The 13,387-nt window shown below is 47.0% G+C and overlaps 1 protein-coding gene across 23 annotated transcripts in view; it reads right to left on the bottom strand.

Annotated features, from left to right (window-relative positions):
* The window catches only part of LOC142879409 (plectin-like), a 108,521-nt gene that overhangs the window by 18,054 nt on the left and 77,080 nt on the right, over positions 1-13,387 (bottom strand). For 10 of the 23 annotated variants that reach the window (XM_076012696.1, XM_076012704.1, XM_076012707.1 and 7 more), the window contains 22 exons: positions 11,891-11,905; positions 11,247-11,336; positions 10,029-10,106; positions 9,825-9,929; positions 8,627-8,793; positions 6,234-6,349; positions 6,039-6,142; positions 5,364-5,483; positions 4,535-4,630; positions 4,309-4,436; positions 3,567-3,660; positions 3,285-3,439; positions 2,851-3,172; positions 2,675-2,752; positions 2,013-2,174; positions 1,821-1,925; positions 1,621-1,716; positions 1,406-1,531; positions 1,148-1,300; positions 901-1,055; positions 585-711; positions 191-374 (listed from right to left, as the gene is read on the bottom strand). In XM_076012696.1, the coding sequence (XP_075868811.1) occupies positions 191-374; positions 585-711; positions 901-1,055; positions 1,148-1,300; positions 1,406-1,531; positions 1,621-1,716; positions 1,821-1,925; positions 2,013-2,174; positions 2,675-2,752; positions 2,851-3,172; positions 3,285-3,439; positions 3,567-3,660; positions 4,309-4,436; positions 4,535-4,630; positions 5,364-5,483; positions 6,039-6,142; positions 6,234-6,349; positions 8,627-8,793; positions 9,825-9,929; positions 10,029-10,106; positions 11,247-11,336; positions 11,891-11,905 (2,776 nt within the window). The remainder of the gene's footprint in view (positions 1-190; positions 375-584; positions 712-900; positions 1,056-1,147; positions 1,301-1,405; positions 1,532-1,620; positions 1,717-1,820; positions 1,926-2,012; positions 2,175-2,674; positions 2,753-2,850; positions 3,173-3,284; positions 3,440-3,566; positions 3,661-4,308; positions 4,437-4,534; positions 4,631-5,363; positions 5,484-6,038; positions 6,143-6,233; positions 6,350-8,626; positions 8,794-9,824; positions 9,930-10,028; positions 10,107-11,246; positions 11,337-11,890; positions 11,906-13,387) is intronic. The other 13 variants (XM_076012697.1, XM_076012709.1, XM_076012711.1 and 10 more) reach the window with 3 other exon arrangements.

The following is a 13,387-nucleotide window of genomic DNA, read 5'->3' as shown; positions in this document are numbered from 1 at the left end:
CAGGTTATTTCGACACAGCTCGTCAAAGGCATACTCATGACTCACCTTTGAGAATAAACATTTTCCCTGAAAGGTGGATAAAAGTTTTTTGCTTTAACGCTACGGTTCAGACTTTTCTTTAAAACACTAAAAACAGTAAATGTCAGATTAATAGGAAAAAAAAAAAAAACCTGAAACAGAAAAGCGTTACCTTGCTCCATGGAACGAAGAAGGCCTTCGAAATGCTGGACCACCTTGCTGTTATCATCCTCCACCTGCATGCGGTCATCTGGGCCAAAGAGCTGCGAGTCCTGGCTGTCCCTCATGTAGTCCTGGTAGTGGAGCTCCAGGTTCCTCATGATCAACCTGTACTCTTCAGGCTTCATGGACTTCAACTGCGCAGGATTATATAAATAAACAAATAGAACAAAAATACTGCATTAGATTTAAACACTTTACATTTAGACTGAAAGAACTATCAATGGTTATAAGCTATTACACTGACTTCTACTAAAGACAGGGCTAAAAACAAGTGAAGGCTGCATGTTATTATTCAAATCCGCTAATAAATCCACCGCAGTCACGTGGAAGCCCTCCCGTCGTACCATGGTGATGTTCCAGGAGCGAATCTGTGTGAAGTCCTTCATCAGGTACTGCCATGACAACAAGCTCTTCAGGTCCACGTGGAGCTTCTGCCACATCGACACCATCTGCTGGTGGCCTGCATCCAGACTGGGAGATGCCAGGGAGCAGCAAGAATTAGTACAGAAAAAAAAGTGATTTGGCTGAGACCCTAGCAAGAAATGACTATATCGACCTCCCGCCTCAGGACTTCTCAATTTCATTTTGATTTTTAACATTTTTATGAACGTCTAAGTAGTTCAAAACAACATGTCTGAGACAGCTGTTGAGATCCTTTACCCGCTGACGCTGTCCATGGCCTCTTTGTTGACTGGAGGCACCATGAAGCAGACGGACGGCACTGTTGCCTCGCGGCCGGAGTGATTGAGAACCCTCCATTTGAAGGGCTGGGAGTTGTTGAGGAGCGCACACTCATCGCCTTTATGGACAGTGATCTAGGGGAAACAAAACAACAGAAATACAATCTGTCAAAGTGGGAATCCTACGACTTGCGACCACATCGGCGTGGTCGGCGAATGTGCCTCACCTCCTGTTGCTTGAAGTCACAGACGGCCTGAATGGGCAGTTTGCCTTTGATTGGGGTGGTGGGGTTGCGCGGTTTCAGCTGGATGATGGACTTGGCTCTCTTGTTCAGGCCTGTCACCACCGTCTTGAATTCATTCAGCTGTTCTCTCTCCTCCTGTTGTCGATTGATATGAAAAAAAAAACAACAAAACAAAAGATTGTCAGTTCTGATGAAGTCACACCAGCCGCGTGTCCGACCGTCTGAGGAACGGCAACTCACCACGGCGTCCTGCAGCAGGTCCTCCATCCGCGTGGCCGTGGTGGAGCGGTCGCAGCTGTATTTCTTTTTCATGTTCTCCTGCATTTTCTTCATCTTGTCCTGAGCGTCTTTCACATCGGCAAAGAACTGCGCGGGAAGGAAGTAAAAGCGGATGAGACCTTGCTCCGTTCGTGCGGATTCGCGGCGCTGCGATGCCACTCGTTCTCCGGCTCTACCTGGTAGTAGGCTGTGTTTTCTTTGAGATGAGCCTCGATGCAGCAGCAGAGTTGCAGGATCCAGCTCCACTGAGTCTGCAGCGCAGCCGTGAAGGTCTACGTAGGGGAAGGCGGATGAGTTGGAAAGAGTGAGAAAAGTGACCCCTGTGCGGCCGTATGCAGATTTCTATTGTTTAACTGGTGCTAGTGAAGAACCTCACCTCTACTGTCTTCTTGCCAGGGTGTCCGTCTCTGACAAGCTTGTCGCCCAGGGCCTGGATTTCGTTCACCTTCTTCTCCCTCAGCTCCAGCTCTCGCATGAGACCCTGAAACATGCACGTTTGAGTTCTAACGGTCTGAAGGCAGGGTCGCAAAATCTCGCACCTGTTCACAGACAGACTCTGAACACACACCGAATAGTTGTCCTTCTTCGCCGTCATGTTGTTGTTCTTGTCGCTCCAGTCAAAGTTCACCTCCTCCTCTTCTTTGTCGTTCAGCCACATCAGCTCCTTGGTGGCGGCACTGACAAAGGCGTGGAGCGAATCCAGGTTTCGCAGGCGGGACTTGGAAGAGTTCTTCAACACAGGCAAGAAAAAAATAAAACAAAGTCAGCACCTTCATGCCAACGTCTCTTTTCAGTTCTGTCATGTCAGTTTTTGTCAGTTCAGTTATGTTCATTCCTGTTTTATTTTGAAATCCTGTTGATTTGCCCTTCCCTTGTACGTTTCCCGCCTTGTTTGATTAGTCTAGACTACCTTGTCTTACATATAGTCAGCATATGTGCCAATTTGTCTTTTTTCACGGTCATGTCATCAGGTCTTGTATTTTTTTAATTTTTTTTACTATATGATCAGCCGAGGTTTTGTTTGCTACTTTGTGCATTTCTGATAACGTTTCCCTCTACTTAGTGATTTTGTGTTTTGGTTACGGTTATTATTGTGAATAAAGACTGTTTCATTTGAAACTTTGGCTTTGGGATCGTGTATTTGGGTCCAGTCCTGACACAATTCCTTCCTGTCCATTTTTGCAGTAAAATATCAAATCAAAATGTCAGGAGCGCCGGTATTTGACGTACCAGTAGTTTGCCATACTGAAGGTCCAGTTTACCCAGGTATTCTTTATATGTGGCCTTACTGACGGGAGAGAGTTGAGTCTGAAGAATAGAGCAAAATGAAAAGGTTGTTTTTGGAATACCTGCAGCACAACAATCCAACAGTGTGTGATATTTCTCAGGGGTTTTATGGATCGTACCTCATCAGCCCTGGCCCGTTCGATCTTGGATCGGAAGTCCTCCACGGTCTGGTGCAGGCCTCTGTGGCTGCCCAGCTGCGACTCCATGGTGGGAAGATCCGAGCCCCACGGGGCTTCGTCGATGCGCTGCTGGTTCTCCTCCACCCAGGCCAGCAGGTCTTGGACGTAGCGAAGGGTTTTGTCATCCACGTTGGGCCGCACCTTCAGGGTGGTCTGCGGGACGGCCTGCACCATGGGAGCGTGGCCGATGGTCACCGCAGACTTCAGACGCAGGTTGTAGTCGCTGCGCAGGTTGACCAGGCGCTCATGGAGGCGGTAAACCCTGCGGAGGTCATATGACACACGATCACATGCTGGACGGTTGCTTCAGTCACACGATATTGAGCTGCGATCAATGGAAAAGGGCAGCGAAGATGACTTGAATGAGCACTCACCTGCGGTACATCTGTTCGGCCTGAGGGTGGCGCCCATCCTTGAGAATCTGGACGTCGTTGAAGAACAGGCGAATCATATTTTCGGCTTTTTCCAGCTCTCTGCCCAGCTCGGTAGAGTGCTGGGCCGGTTTTCCAGCATTCAGCAGACGAATGTCCTGAAAGGATGAAACACAAGTAAAACTTAAGATAGCACATTAAAAAAACAAAATAAAAAGTGTTATGACTGGTACCCAACATGCTTATAGTATTTGGAATCAAGACCAGAACCAGAACAGGACTGACCGTCTGCAGCAGGCTCTCCAGGTGGGTGAGTTCTCCATCGCTCATCTCCGACTCCATCTGGATTTTACTGACGATCCTCTGAAGCCTCTCAAGTCTAGATGGGATTTGTCAAACAGCAAAAAAGTTGTCAGGTGAGATCAACAAATTGCAACAAATCAAGCTGTAAAATCTACATGTCATGAAGATGTCCAAGTAAAAAAAAAAGCCAGAACATACGGTTGCCTATGTCGCCAAAAAATTCCCCATTTAATGAGAATCCTTGACAAATGCCATCTTTCAAGAGTTTAAACCACGGCAGAGTCAGTTTCTCTCAAACTATCACTACGCATGATGACTTAAGAGAAGAAAACAAAAGAGCGATGTCTGCATTTTCAGACAAGAGGCCTCCAGTCTGTTCATTCAGTCGTTCCACGACTCAGAATCGTAAACAAGACAGCGATTCTCGTGACACGAACGTCTTGCATTTTCCCAGGATGATGTAGCACCTTAGCATAAATGGGCAGCACTAAAAATAATACTGAACAACCCCATTAAAGCACCTGTAAAAACAAGCAAGGTCAGCCACTGGTGTGTTGTAAATTAAATATAAAAGGTATTGTTTTTACACTTAAATTATTTTCTAATCTAACCAGAAAACATGTTTTTTTTTTTTTGCTTCTTTACTAAAATAATGCGCTTCCTAGTAAAATAATTTTCAAAATAAATCAATATTTTCATAGGTATAGTGCATATTAACTGTTACCTCTCAAATTCTATCCTGAGCAGCCTCTCTCTTTCTAGCATAGCCACATGAAGTCGACCCCATTCTTTCTCCACGTCAATGGGATGGTAGCCCGGAGGGACCTTCACCTGACCAGCATGCACAGCGCTCTGCAGGCACGAGGTTGATTGTTTGGGTTTAGAAGGGTACAAAAGAGTGAAACAGTACAGAATGAAAAAAACAAAAACAAAGATGAAAGCTGGCTTGCCTCAAAGGACTGGTAGATCTGCTTTGACCGGCTTTTGTCAGACTCCTTCACTGGCAGCTCCGTCTCTTTAAACTTCAGGAACTGATGCCAAAGAAGCTAAAAAAAAAAAAAAGAGGGCAAAGATACAGGGTTATTACGCTTTGATGATGTTTCACACTTGGATCTTTTTAATGAAGTCAAAAGTGGATAAATGGGAGAAAGATCAAACCCAAGACGCCACCGATCTAACAGCCTGATAGTTTGCGTTCAGGGCGGTTTTTGCCCATTCTTGCATCAATTCCCCAAATTGGTCGTAAATTAGAGTTGAGTTTATAATTAGCAAATTGACTAAACTGCGGTTCTTACGTGAGAAAATCTCTCTGGCCAGACAAGAGTCTATCACAGCGGCATGTCCGGACATCCACTTTTGCTTTTTATTGAACGCTAACAATGTAATAATAACATCACGCTATGCTCTGTGGTCTGAGAGGGAGTGGCACTGTGATGATACCTGAAGGGATTAGGGTTAGTATTATCTGCCTCCAGGTGGCATATTCCCAGTGCTCCACCTACAACACCATGTCTGGGAAATACAGTGGCCTCCATCGAGCCAGACGTTAGGTAAGTGGTTTCTTTGATCCGAAGCTGGACGGCTGCCAGAGCCTTTCTTTGTTTTTCATAATGTTTGTTATCAGACCAAAGCTCCCGTTCCAAGAGGTTTATTTTAATTAAAGTAAAACAGACAATTCATAGGAATCACGCAATTTTAAGTCTTCCACGACGGCAAAAGGACACGCAGCAAAGACAAACCTCCCACCTAAGACCACGAGCTGAGCGTGCATCTCCTCACCTCGATCTCCTCGTAGCTGGTGGGGAACTTCCGCTCCTCGAAGATGACGACGTGGTGGCGGATCCACTGCAGGAGAAGAGTCACCAGCTCGTAGTATTCCTGCCAGCGCACCTCCAGCTCCTGCAGCCAGCGCACCGGGAAAAAAAAAAGAAAAGACAGACAGTCAGGGCCTGGACGACAACAGTGACGACGGCAACAATAACGGACAGGAGGGCTCTTCTTCTCCTCCTCCTCCCTTTCCGCGTTCAACAACTCCCACACACCGCATTAAACCCAATTAGGGAGAAACAATCCAGGTTTTGTTCGGGAGGGCGAAAGGGGAAGAAGACGTTGAGGACGAGGGGCGGTCGCGGTGGAGACTGTGGGGTGAGACTATCCGCAGCGTATTTCTTCAGGTAGCCCAGGCACTGTTAATGCAGTAATTTCCAAAAGACGTCCCTATTATGCACTATTTTCTGTGGAATTTTCTGTGGAAGCAGTGGAAGCGCCCCTTGCAGCGCTGATTAAGGTAAAGAGTCACAAGCGTTTGCATTCAATCGGATTTGAGCCGACCACACAGAACCAATTGTGTGTGAGTGTTTGCACAAGCCTGGGCCACACACGTATGAAGTGTTTTTAAGGAGTCTTCATAGGTCAGGGGTCAAGACGCGGGAAACGAGAGCGGGCGTCACTCACGCTCACTCTGGCGCCGTCGTGGGCGTCGCTGCGAGGCATGGCGTCGTACAGCGAGGAGACGTAGGTGATGATGGACTTCTCGTCGGGGTGCGGGACGTCGACATCTAGTGGGGACAAAAGGGGAAAAAAAAAAAGAATGATTAGGACATTTAGGAGTTTGAATTAGCATGCAGGCGAATGGGCCCGTCGTCGTACCCTCTGGGTCCAGCAGGCGCGTCACTCCCAGGTCTCTCTCTGCAACGCCGAAGGCCTGTTCCAGGTTCTCCAGGTTGGACTGCTGGTGCACTTTGCCCATGTCGATGAGTCTGGGGCTGGGGAGGACGCAAAAACGGACCGTCATCTTAAACTGGTTCAGCCGACAGGAAAGCTAGTTTGTTCCACGAGCAGGAAAAGGTAATAACTGCTTTATTAAAGTGTTAATGTTTGGATGAAGTGATGTTGCTGCTTTTACTTCCTTGAACTGAAAATAAAACTAAAATGTATGTGCTTATGTACTACACAAAGCTTAGAAGCGGCTGTGTTTTTCTTCTCCCAGATTGATTACATTGAAAACCTGCTTGTGTGCCACGGAACAAACCTGCCTGAACATAAACCCTTTTGTCCTCTGGCAGTGTGGACCCTCCGTTCCTCACTCTCACATGTCACTAACTCTTGCGTGGAATTTAATTCAACCTTAAGAAGGCTGACACATCAACAGATCAAATGTCTACATCAGCATGAGTACCTTCCGAGTCCTAAATCACATCCCAACCTGCAAACCTACTTCATCATTGACAGATGTCTTCTTGAATTAGCAAAGCTTTAACGGTTCCAAAATACATTCCTGAATCCAACCCCCTAGAGCACCAGCGTGCGCAGACCACCACCGAGAGAGAGAGAGAGAGAGAGAGAGAGAGAGGGAGAGAGAGAGAGAGAGAGAGAGAGAGAGAGAGAGAGTCGTACTAATCTCTGATGCATAAAGTCGAACGGCCCGTATTTTGTCCGTCGAGCGCTGAAGACTCGGAGCGTCGGGTTTCCCGAATCCATCCCTGCCTCGTCCATCCTCCCGACGAGATGCTGATTTTTTGTTCCTCTCCTCCCTGAAGCGCCCGAGTCGCCCACGTGCGGGCCGGCTCGCCTCTGCTTGGGCGAGCCCTCGAGCCGTTGGAGCTCCGACCTGAGTCCCCGGTGGATCCCTCCGACGGGATATCCTCGCACAGCAGGACTACGCGCTGGTTTGAACGCTGCGTGTGTCCCAGTCTGTCACCGACGAAGTCCGTTTGACTCCGTTTGGTCTTCCTGGGCTGACACTGCCCGCCGAGCATCATCACGGTGGTGAGAGCTTCTCCTGCGGCGCCGCCGGGTGAAATGAATCAGAGCCGAGCCTTCGCGCTGGCAAAGCTGTTTGCATGTATGTCCATCAGAGCCTCAGACGTCCATGATCATTAGCAGGCCTTCTGCGAAAAGCCTCCGTGTGGCACAGCGAAGGGTTCTCGATGCTCCTTCCACCCAGCCGAGCTTCTGTTTTCTAATTTCACTTTCCGAAACGCTCAGACAACCTTGAGCAATGATCGCGCTCTGGGATGCCGTGCCTTGAAGTTACCATTAGCAGCTAAACGGAGTCACACCCACTCACCACACCCCTGGCTTTTCTAAAGGCTGCACTAATCCGCGCTCAGGTTTCCCCAAAAAGGAAAGGGCAACTAAAGAAAAGAAGAAGGGGGAGAAGAGTAAACCGGGAATTTGTATGTACACGCTCAAATTTACATAAACTTGTCCCGGCAGAAATCTTTGCTCCTCCGGTCATAATAACTCTCACAGTGCAGCATTCAGCTCAGCCTCCTCTGATGTCACCTCTGTTTGCTGTCTGGGCTCCACGTGGCTCTTTTTGTTTTGTTATAATGTTTTTTTTTTGAGGGGAAACAAACCAACAACACACGCCTTTGACAAATGTTCCTGAGAACTGAAAGAGCATCCATTTCCCAGGATGTGAATTCACAAAATGAACAGATCCTCAACCTGCCACAAACACTGTGAAAACCACCCAAAAAAGCAGAAGAAAAATTATATCTGATCTGTCCGCTAAATTCAAATTTGGTCAGTAGGTTTTTTTGAAGGAAAAGAAATCATCTTTTCAAGATGGAAAAGTGTTGTTGCATGTGGACGGCACCTTTCAGAGGTGTTCCTAGCCTGAGGGTTTGAAACAGCCGTGGCAATACAGAGAGTGCTGTCTGTGCTATCAACCTCAACCTTTCATTGCTAACCAAAGCAAACATCTTTATGGACAAAAACTACAGAAATATCAAAAACTTGGGATACGAAAGAAATTCAGAAAAACTGCAACTGACTTCATTGATGCCTCCCCTTCTAGATGCAGGTGTGTGTTCCGGTATCACATTTGCATCGTCAAACATCTATGACGAACATCATAATGCACGCTGTTGACCAATGGTTGCCTCTAAACACACTCTCCTGCCAAGAGGTGGTTTTGAAAAGTATTCCACTGTTAACAATCACTTGCTAATAGTTCAGCAAAAATAATGGACTTCTGTTCTAAGTGCTTCTGCTGTAAAATCCGCCAACTGTGAGGTGTCTGGGCGTGCACTCACTAGTGTTTGTGGATGACGGCATTGAACAGCCTGCCGTCTCTCCAGCTGGTGGTGAAGTTGTCACAGCGGACGTCCTTGTAGCCATCCGTTATCCTCTGGGACCACAGCAGCAGCTTCTCCTTGGCCGTCATGTCTTCTGACTGGCCATTGACCTGAATGTCTGAAATCTGATGAAAAGCAAACCAGTGGAAAGTTAATAACAATAATAATAATAAAAAAGCTAACTTACAAAAAAAAATGGCTCCTGATATTGATCTCAGTAGTGAGATAAAAATTATTTAGTTAGTGGAAACCAAAAGAAAAAATGAACTCCATGTGAATCACCCGACACCCAAAATCATTTTCAATTTCTCTCCGGTCTTATCAGAGATAAGACAACAACTTAATTGTTTGTGCTTGTAATCACTTGAGGTTTGTGGGAGTCTTTGTTTTGGCTGCTGAGTTGATTCGCAGGGTGCAGCAGGGTTTCTGTCTGGTCTAGTCTGGGAAAATGGCCCCACGGCGAAGGCATCATGCACGATAACATCTCATTTAGTGGATTTTAAGATGAGATAGATGAGTCACAGGCCCTGGGATCACTGTTTTATGTGCAAACTTGAGTGAGTGTGTTACAGCACCACTAGCACCCCTCCCTCATTTTGAACGCTCCTCTTCCGCTGCTCTTTCTTCAACAGGATCCACCAAAATTTTGCCACGTTGATTTCTTTTTTTTCCTTCCGTTTCACATCCATCGATCGAGTAGCCAGAAAACCTTTTTCTTGTACTCAAAATGATTTTTTTTTTTAATCTCTTTTGTACTCTCAGTGTGAGTGATCTGATAGCAGAGCCTGTTGTTCCACCAGGAAGCTCTTAGTAGGTGAACGCCTGCAGTCTTGGGACGTTGGTGGTTTGCAGCCTGAAACAAGCTGCAAACTCGGCCAGACCCGCCCTTCCCTGGGGAGTCGGCAGGAAAGTGACTCACACTTACACACCCTGATGTCTTCGCACTGTTCGTGAAAGCGATGAGTTAGTGAGTTATAATAGCTTTAAATGTAGCTAAAAAAAAAAAAAAAAAGTTTTAATTGGAGAGGGTCGTTCTGAGAGGAATCACGAAGAGCCAGTCCCACTCCGATTCGTCCCGAGGAGTTGGGAAACCGCAGCCGACAGATCCCAAGGACAGGGGCGGAGCGAGGATTAAAAAATGGAACACAACACTGACAGATGTGGAGACCTGGAAGTGCAGGATGATGGTCCATATCAAGCCCAGAGTCAGCTTGGGGTTTCCGTCCGCTATGTCGTCGTTTCTGATGTTCACCAGCTTGACCTGAGGGGTAACAGAGACCGCGGCGAAACAAGTCAGAAACCACAGTGAGGAATTTGAGTGAGTCGTCCAGATTAAAAGGTGCAAGCGGTCGTGTCCTACCTGCCGGTGCTTGAGGAAGTCCAGTGCTATCTGTACATTCTGCAGTTTGTGGAATCGCATGCGTCCCTTTTCTCTGGGCTGAAAGAGAAAAAAAATGTGTGAAGTTGCTGATTTATGGATTATCAGCATGTGGATATGACTGAATGAGACACATTTTTTGGGGTCTCAATCATTTTGCACGACTACAGGGGGGAAAGAGGGGAAAAGTCAACAAAGGGAAAGGAAGCAGGAGAACTGAATCATCGAAAACCAGTGGCAGGGTTGTCCAAAATCTGCTTTGACTTCCTGCTGGTTAGCTTGTAACTAAACTACACACACTACAATACATACAACAATAATGATCATATAATATACTGCATTTAATGGCATGGGGGGGTGGCTAATGTAGAAATGTACAAACATGCTTCTTTTCATTTTTCATTTCATGAGCCTTGACAGCAGCACCGACTCAAACGACAAAATTATCCTGGTGTCATGCAGCGACGTGCTTCTCGCAGAATTGGACTGATTCACAAAAACTGAAAAAGACAACGACACAAAACAACACAGCCACCATCACTGCGGATGTGTGAACGCCATGCACGGCCAAATCAAAGAAAAGGTGATTTAAAAAAAAAAAAAAGGTAAAGGGGAGGACGATGCCTAGAGTATCAACCCACTCACCAACCGAAAACTCCTGACCTCCCTCCCCCTCGGCTAGCCAACCCCCCCGTGTGAGCAGAGCAAAGAGAGGAGGTCGGCGGCGGATAGAGGGAAGCAAGGAAAGGAGGACAAGTACAAGAAATACAATCCTAGTTTACACACAGACAGAGTCAAATAATAATGATTCATTGATTCATTGAAACTTCAGCAGCAGAGGCGCTTCTGCAATGATGTGAAGGCCCAGGCTGCAAAGACACAGAGTCCTCGCTGTTGTTTTTAGCAAATGCAGAAAAAAAACAACCTTTAAATAAAAAAGAAAAGTAAAGAAACAAAGGTGAACCGCATGAAAGCCACAGTGGGCGGCGTACCTTTGTTAGTTCAGCTCAGGTGAAGCCTTGGACAGAGACACAAGGTTTCCTTCCCGAGACTTCACTTCATGCTCGTTTTAGGTCAAACGCATCAGCAAAGTCAATCTGGGTGTGGGGTCTGATTTGCACTTTTTTTTTGGTGCAGTTTTAAGCATATTCGACGCGACCGAGGGCACATTAGGCATGAGGGCACGTGTGCGATGCTCACCAGTGACTCCCCGGAGAGGACCTCCAGCAGCGAGATCAGGTTATGTCCATCCCGCAGGTCTTCGTACAGGTCGCTCACGTGACGCTGCGACTGTGAAAAAGGAAAAAAAAGGAAGGAAAAAAAACACACGTCATGAGGGTTCCACACAGGAGAGAAGCAAGCTGTGCACCAGCAAAATCTTCAGCCGTGCAGAAAACTGGAAGAAGGGGGCTGGGGGGATTATCGGACTTAGTTCTGACTTTTTAAGCTTGGCCTGTGCGGCCGCACACAGGTTAGGAATGCGGTGCTGCGAGCGGCCTGTGACTCCCGCTCCAAATGTCAAACCAGCGGCTGTCAAACAAGCTGACGGGTGAAACGGTGCGACTCAGGATGAACTCTAAATGAAAACGGTGCACCAAAAAAATACAAATAAAAATTGTGAAATCAAAACAAAGTGAAGGGGTGGGGGTCAGTCAGTCAAAACCACATTTGCCACTCGTACTGTGGAGGGGCGGTGCAACTTTCGAACAGACGGCGAAATGGGTGAGAATGTGAAGGTTGGAGGGAGGGAGGGTGCGGTGGCGCCGGATAAATGGGGGGGAGGGAACCACGGAATGAAAAATGGAAAAAGAAGCGAACATGCTACCCAACATGCCAATACCTACCTCTCCCAAATAATGCTGGGTGAAGGAGGACGATGGAGGGGAGAGAGGAGGAGAGCATTGGATGAGCGAGGGACAGGTTTGGGGGGATGAATGAAAACACGGGAAAATCAGGGAGATTTTCCTAATTTCCCCGTCAGAAAAATCAAAACACTGAGTTATTTATTTATTTATTATTTTAAAACTCATTAGTTTAGTGATTTTAATTAAATTTGTCTTGCTTGTCTTCTACGTCTCTTGAGGGTGTGTGTGTGTGTGTGTGTGTGTGTATGTGTGTGTGTGTGGCGTGAGGACAGCCTCAGCCCAGCAATGGAATGAGAGTGCGGCTCCTCAACGTGTTGCAACAGTGGTTGACTTTGGCAAGAATATCAATGCAGCCATCCGACCGTGGACGTGCTCCTTCCTGCGTGCTCGCTCGAGAGCAACAAACAGATCCACCGTGCGGCCACAAGGGATCTCTCTCTCTCTCTCTCTCTCTCTCAACACATGTGAAAACCCTCCAAAAACAGCAAAAAACATGATGTAACAGCCTACTGTGGCTCTTATGTGGACAAATTTGTCTGCCCAAATGGCGCCAATTTGGCATAAAACATTTTCTTCATTCAAAAGCAGAACTCGCTGTGTTTTCGAGAGATGATTTTTTTTTTTTTTTTTTTTTCAGAGCCATCCATCACCGCTCACCCATCATCGCCCCTCGGTCTCCGAGGCTCCGGCTGTCTGCTGCAAGGTAGGCGTTACCCTACAAATGGCTCTCTCAGTGACAAAGCCGAGTCGTTCCGTAAACACAGGGAGGTATAGAAATCATTAGCGTGAGCGGAGCAGACAGCGCCTCCTCCAGGACCCCTGACGTGCCTGAAATACGCCGCGAGGGAAACGAAAAAACTCGGCAGCTTCTGCGTAACGCTCAGGTCGCCCCGCGCGATGCCTCTCGAGGTGATGCTCTCAACCGACGGTGGTGGAGTTTTGCAGGAATAAAGATGAGAAAGCTGCATTTTTATGCCCCCCTAAAGCAGCCAGTCTTGGTGGTGTCTTTCACACTATAATGAGATTTACAGAGCACAGGAAAGCACTCAGTGGCCCCTGAGAGCTGTTCACGGCTGCAGTCATCCTACCGTCTGCCCCTGTCAAGCCGACCATTAAGCTATTAAATCAGTTCAACCAGAGAGAGGCTCTCCCAGTCACACTTAACACTTTCCATACCGAACCAAGGACCTCTTTTCTAAGCTTCACTTTCATCTCATGGCTCTGAAGCCTTTGTGTCTCCACATGCTTCTTAATTCTTCCTCTTAAAACCCCACATGGTGGGCGGGTCGATTCCAATTCTGGAACCTCAATCGTCCATTTGCCGACCTCAATCATATCAGTCAAGTCAGGTTCAGTTTTTTGATTCAATGACCTTTCTATAGAGAGGCAACAAGAGCAACAGGACAGAGTGAAGGTCCAAAATGTAACATAAAGAGATTTATTGGCAGGAATAAAAATGCATATCTATGTTTTATT

This window comes from Nelusetta ayraudi, unplaced genomic scaffold, assembly GCF_046127955.1.
Source record: "Nelusetta ayraudi isolate G7.1 ecotype Tasmania unplaced genomic scaffold, CSIRO-AGI_Nayr_v1 ptg000136l, whole genome shotgun sequence".
NCBI classification, from domain to species: Eukaryota; Metazoa; Chordata; class Actinopteri; order Tetraodontiformes; family Monacanthidae; genus Nelusetta; species Nelusetta ayraudi.
This window is presented reverse-complemented; position numbering and strand designations above follow the sequence as displayed.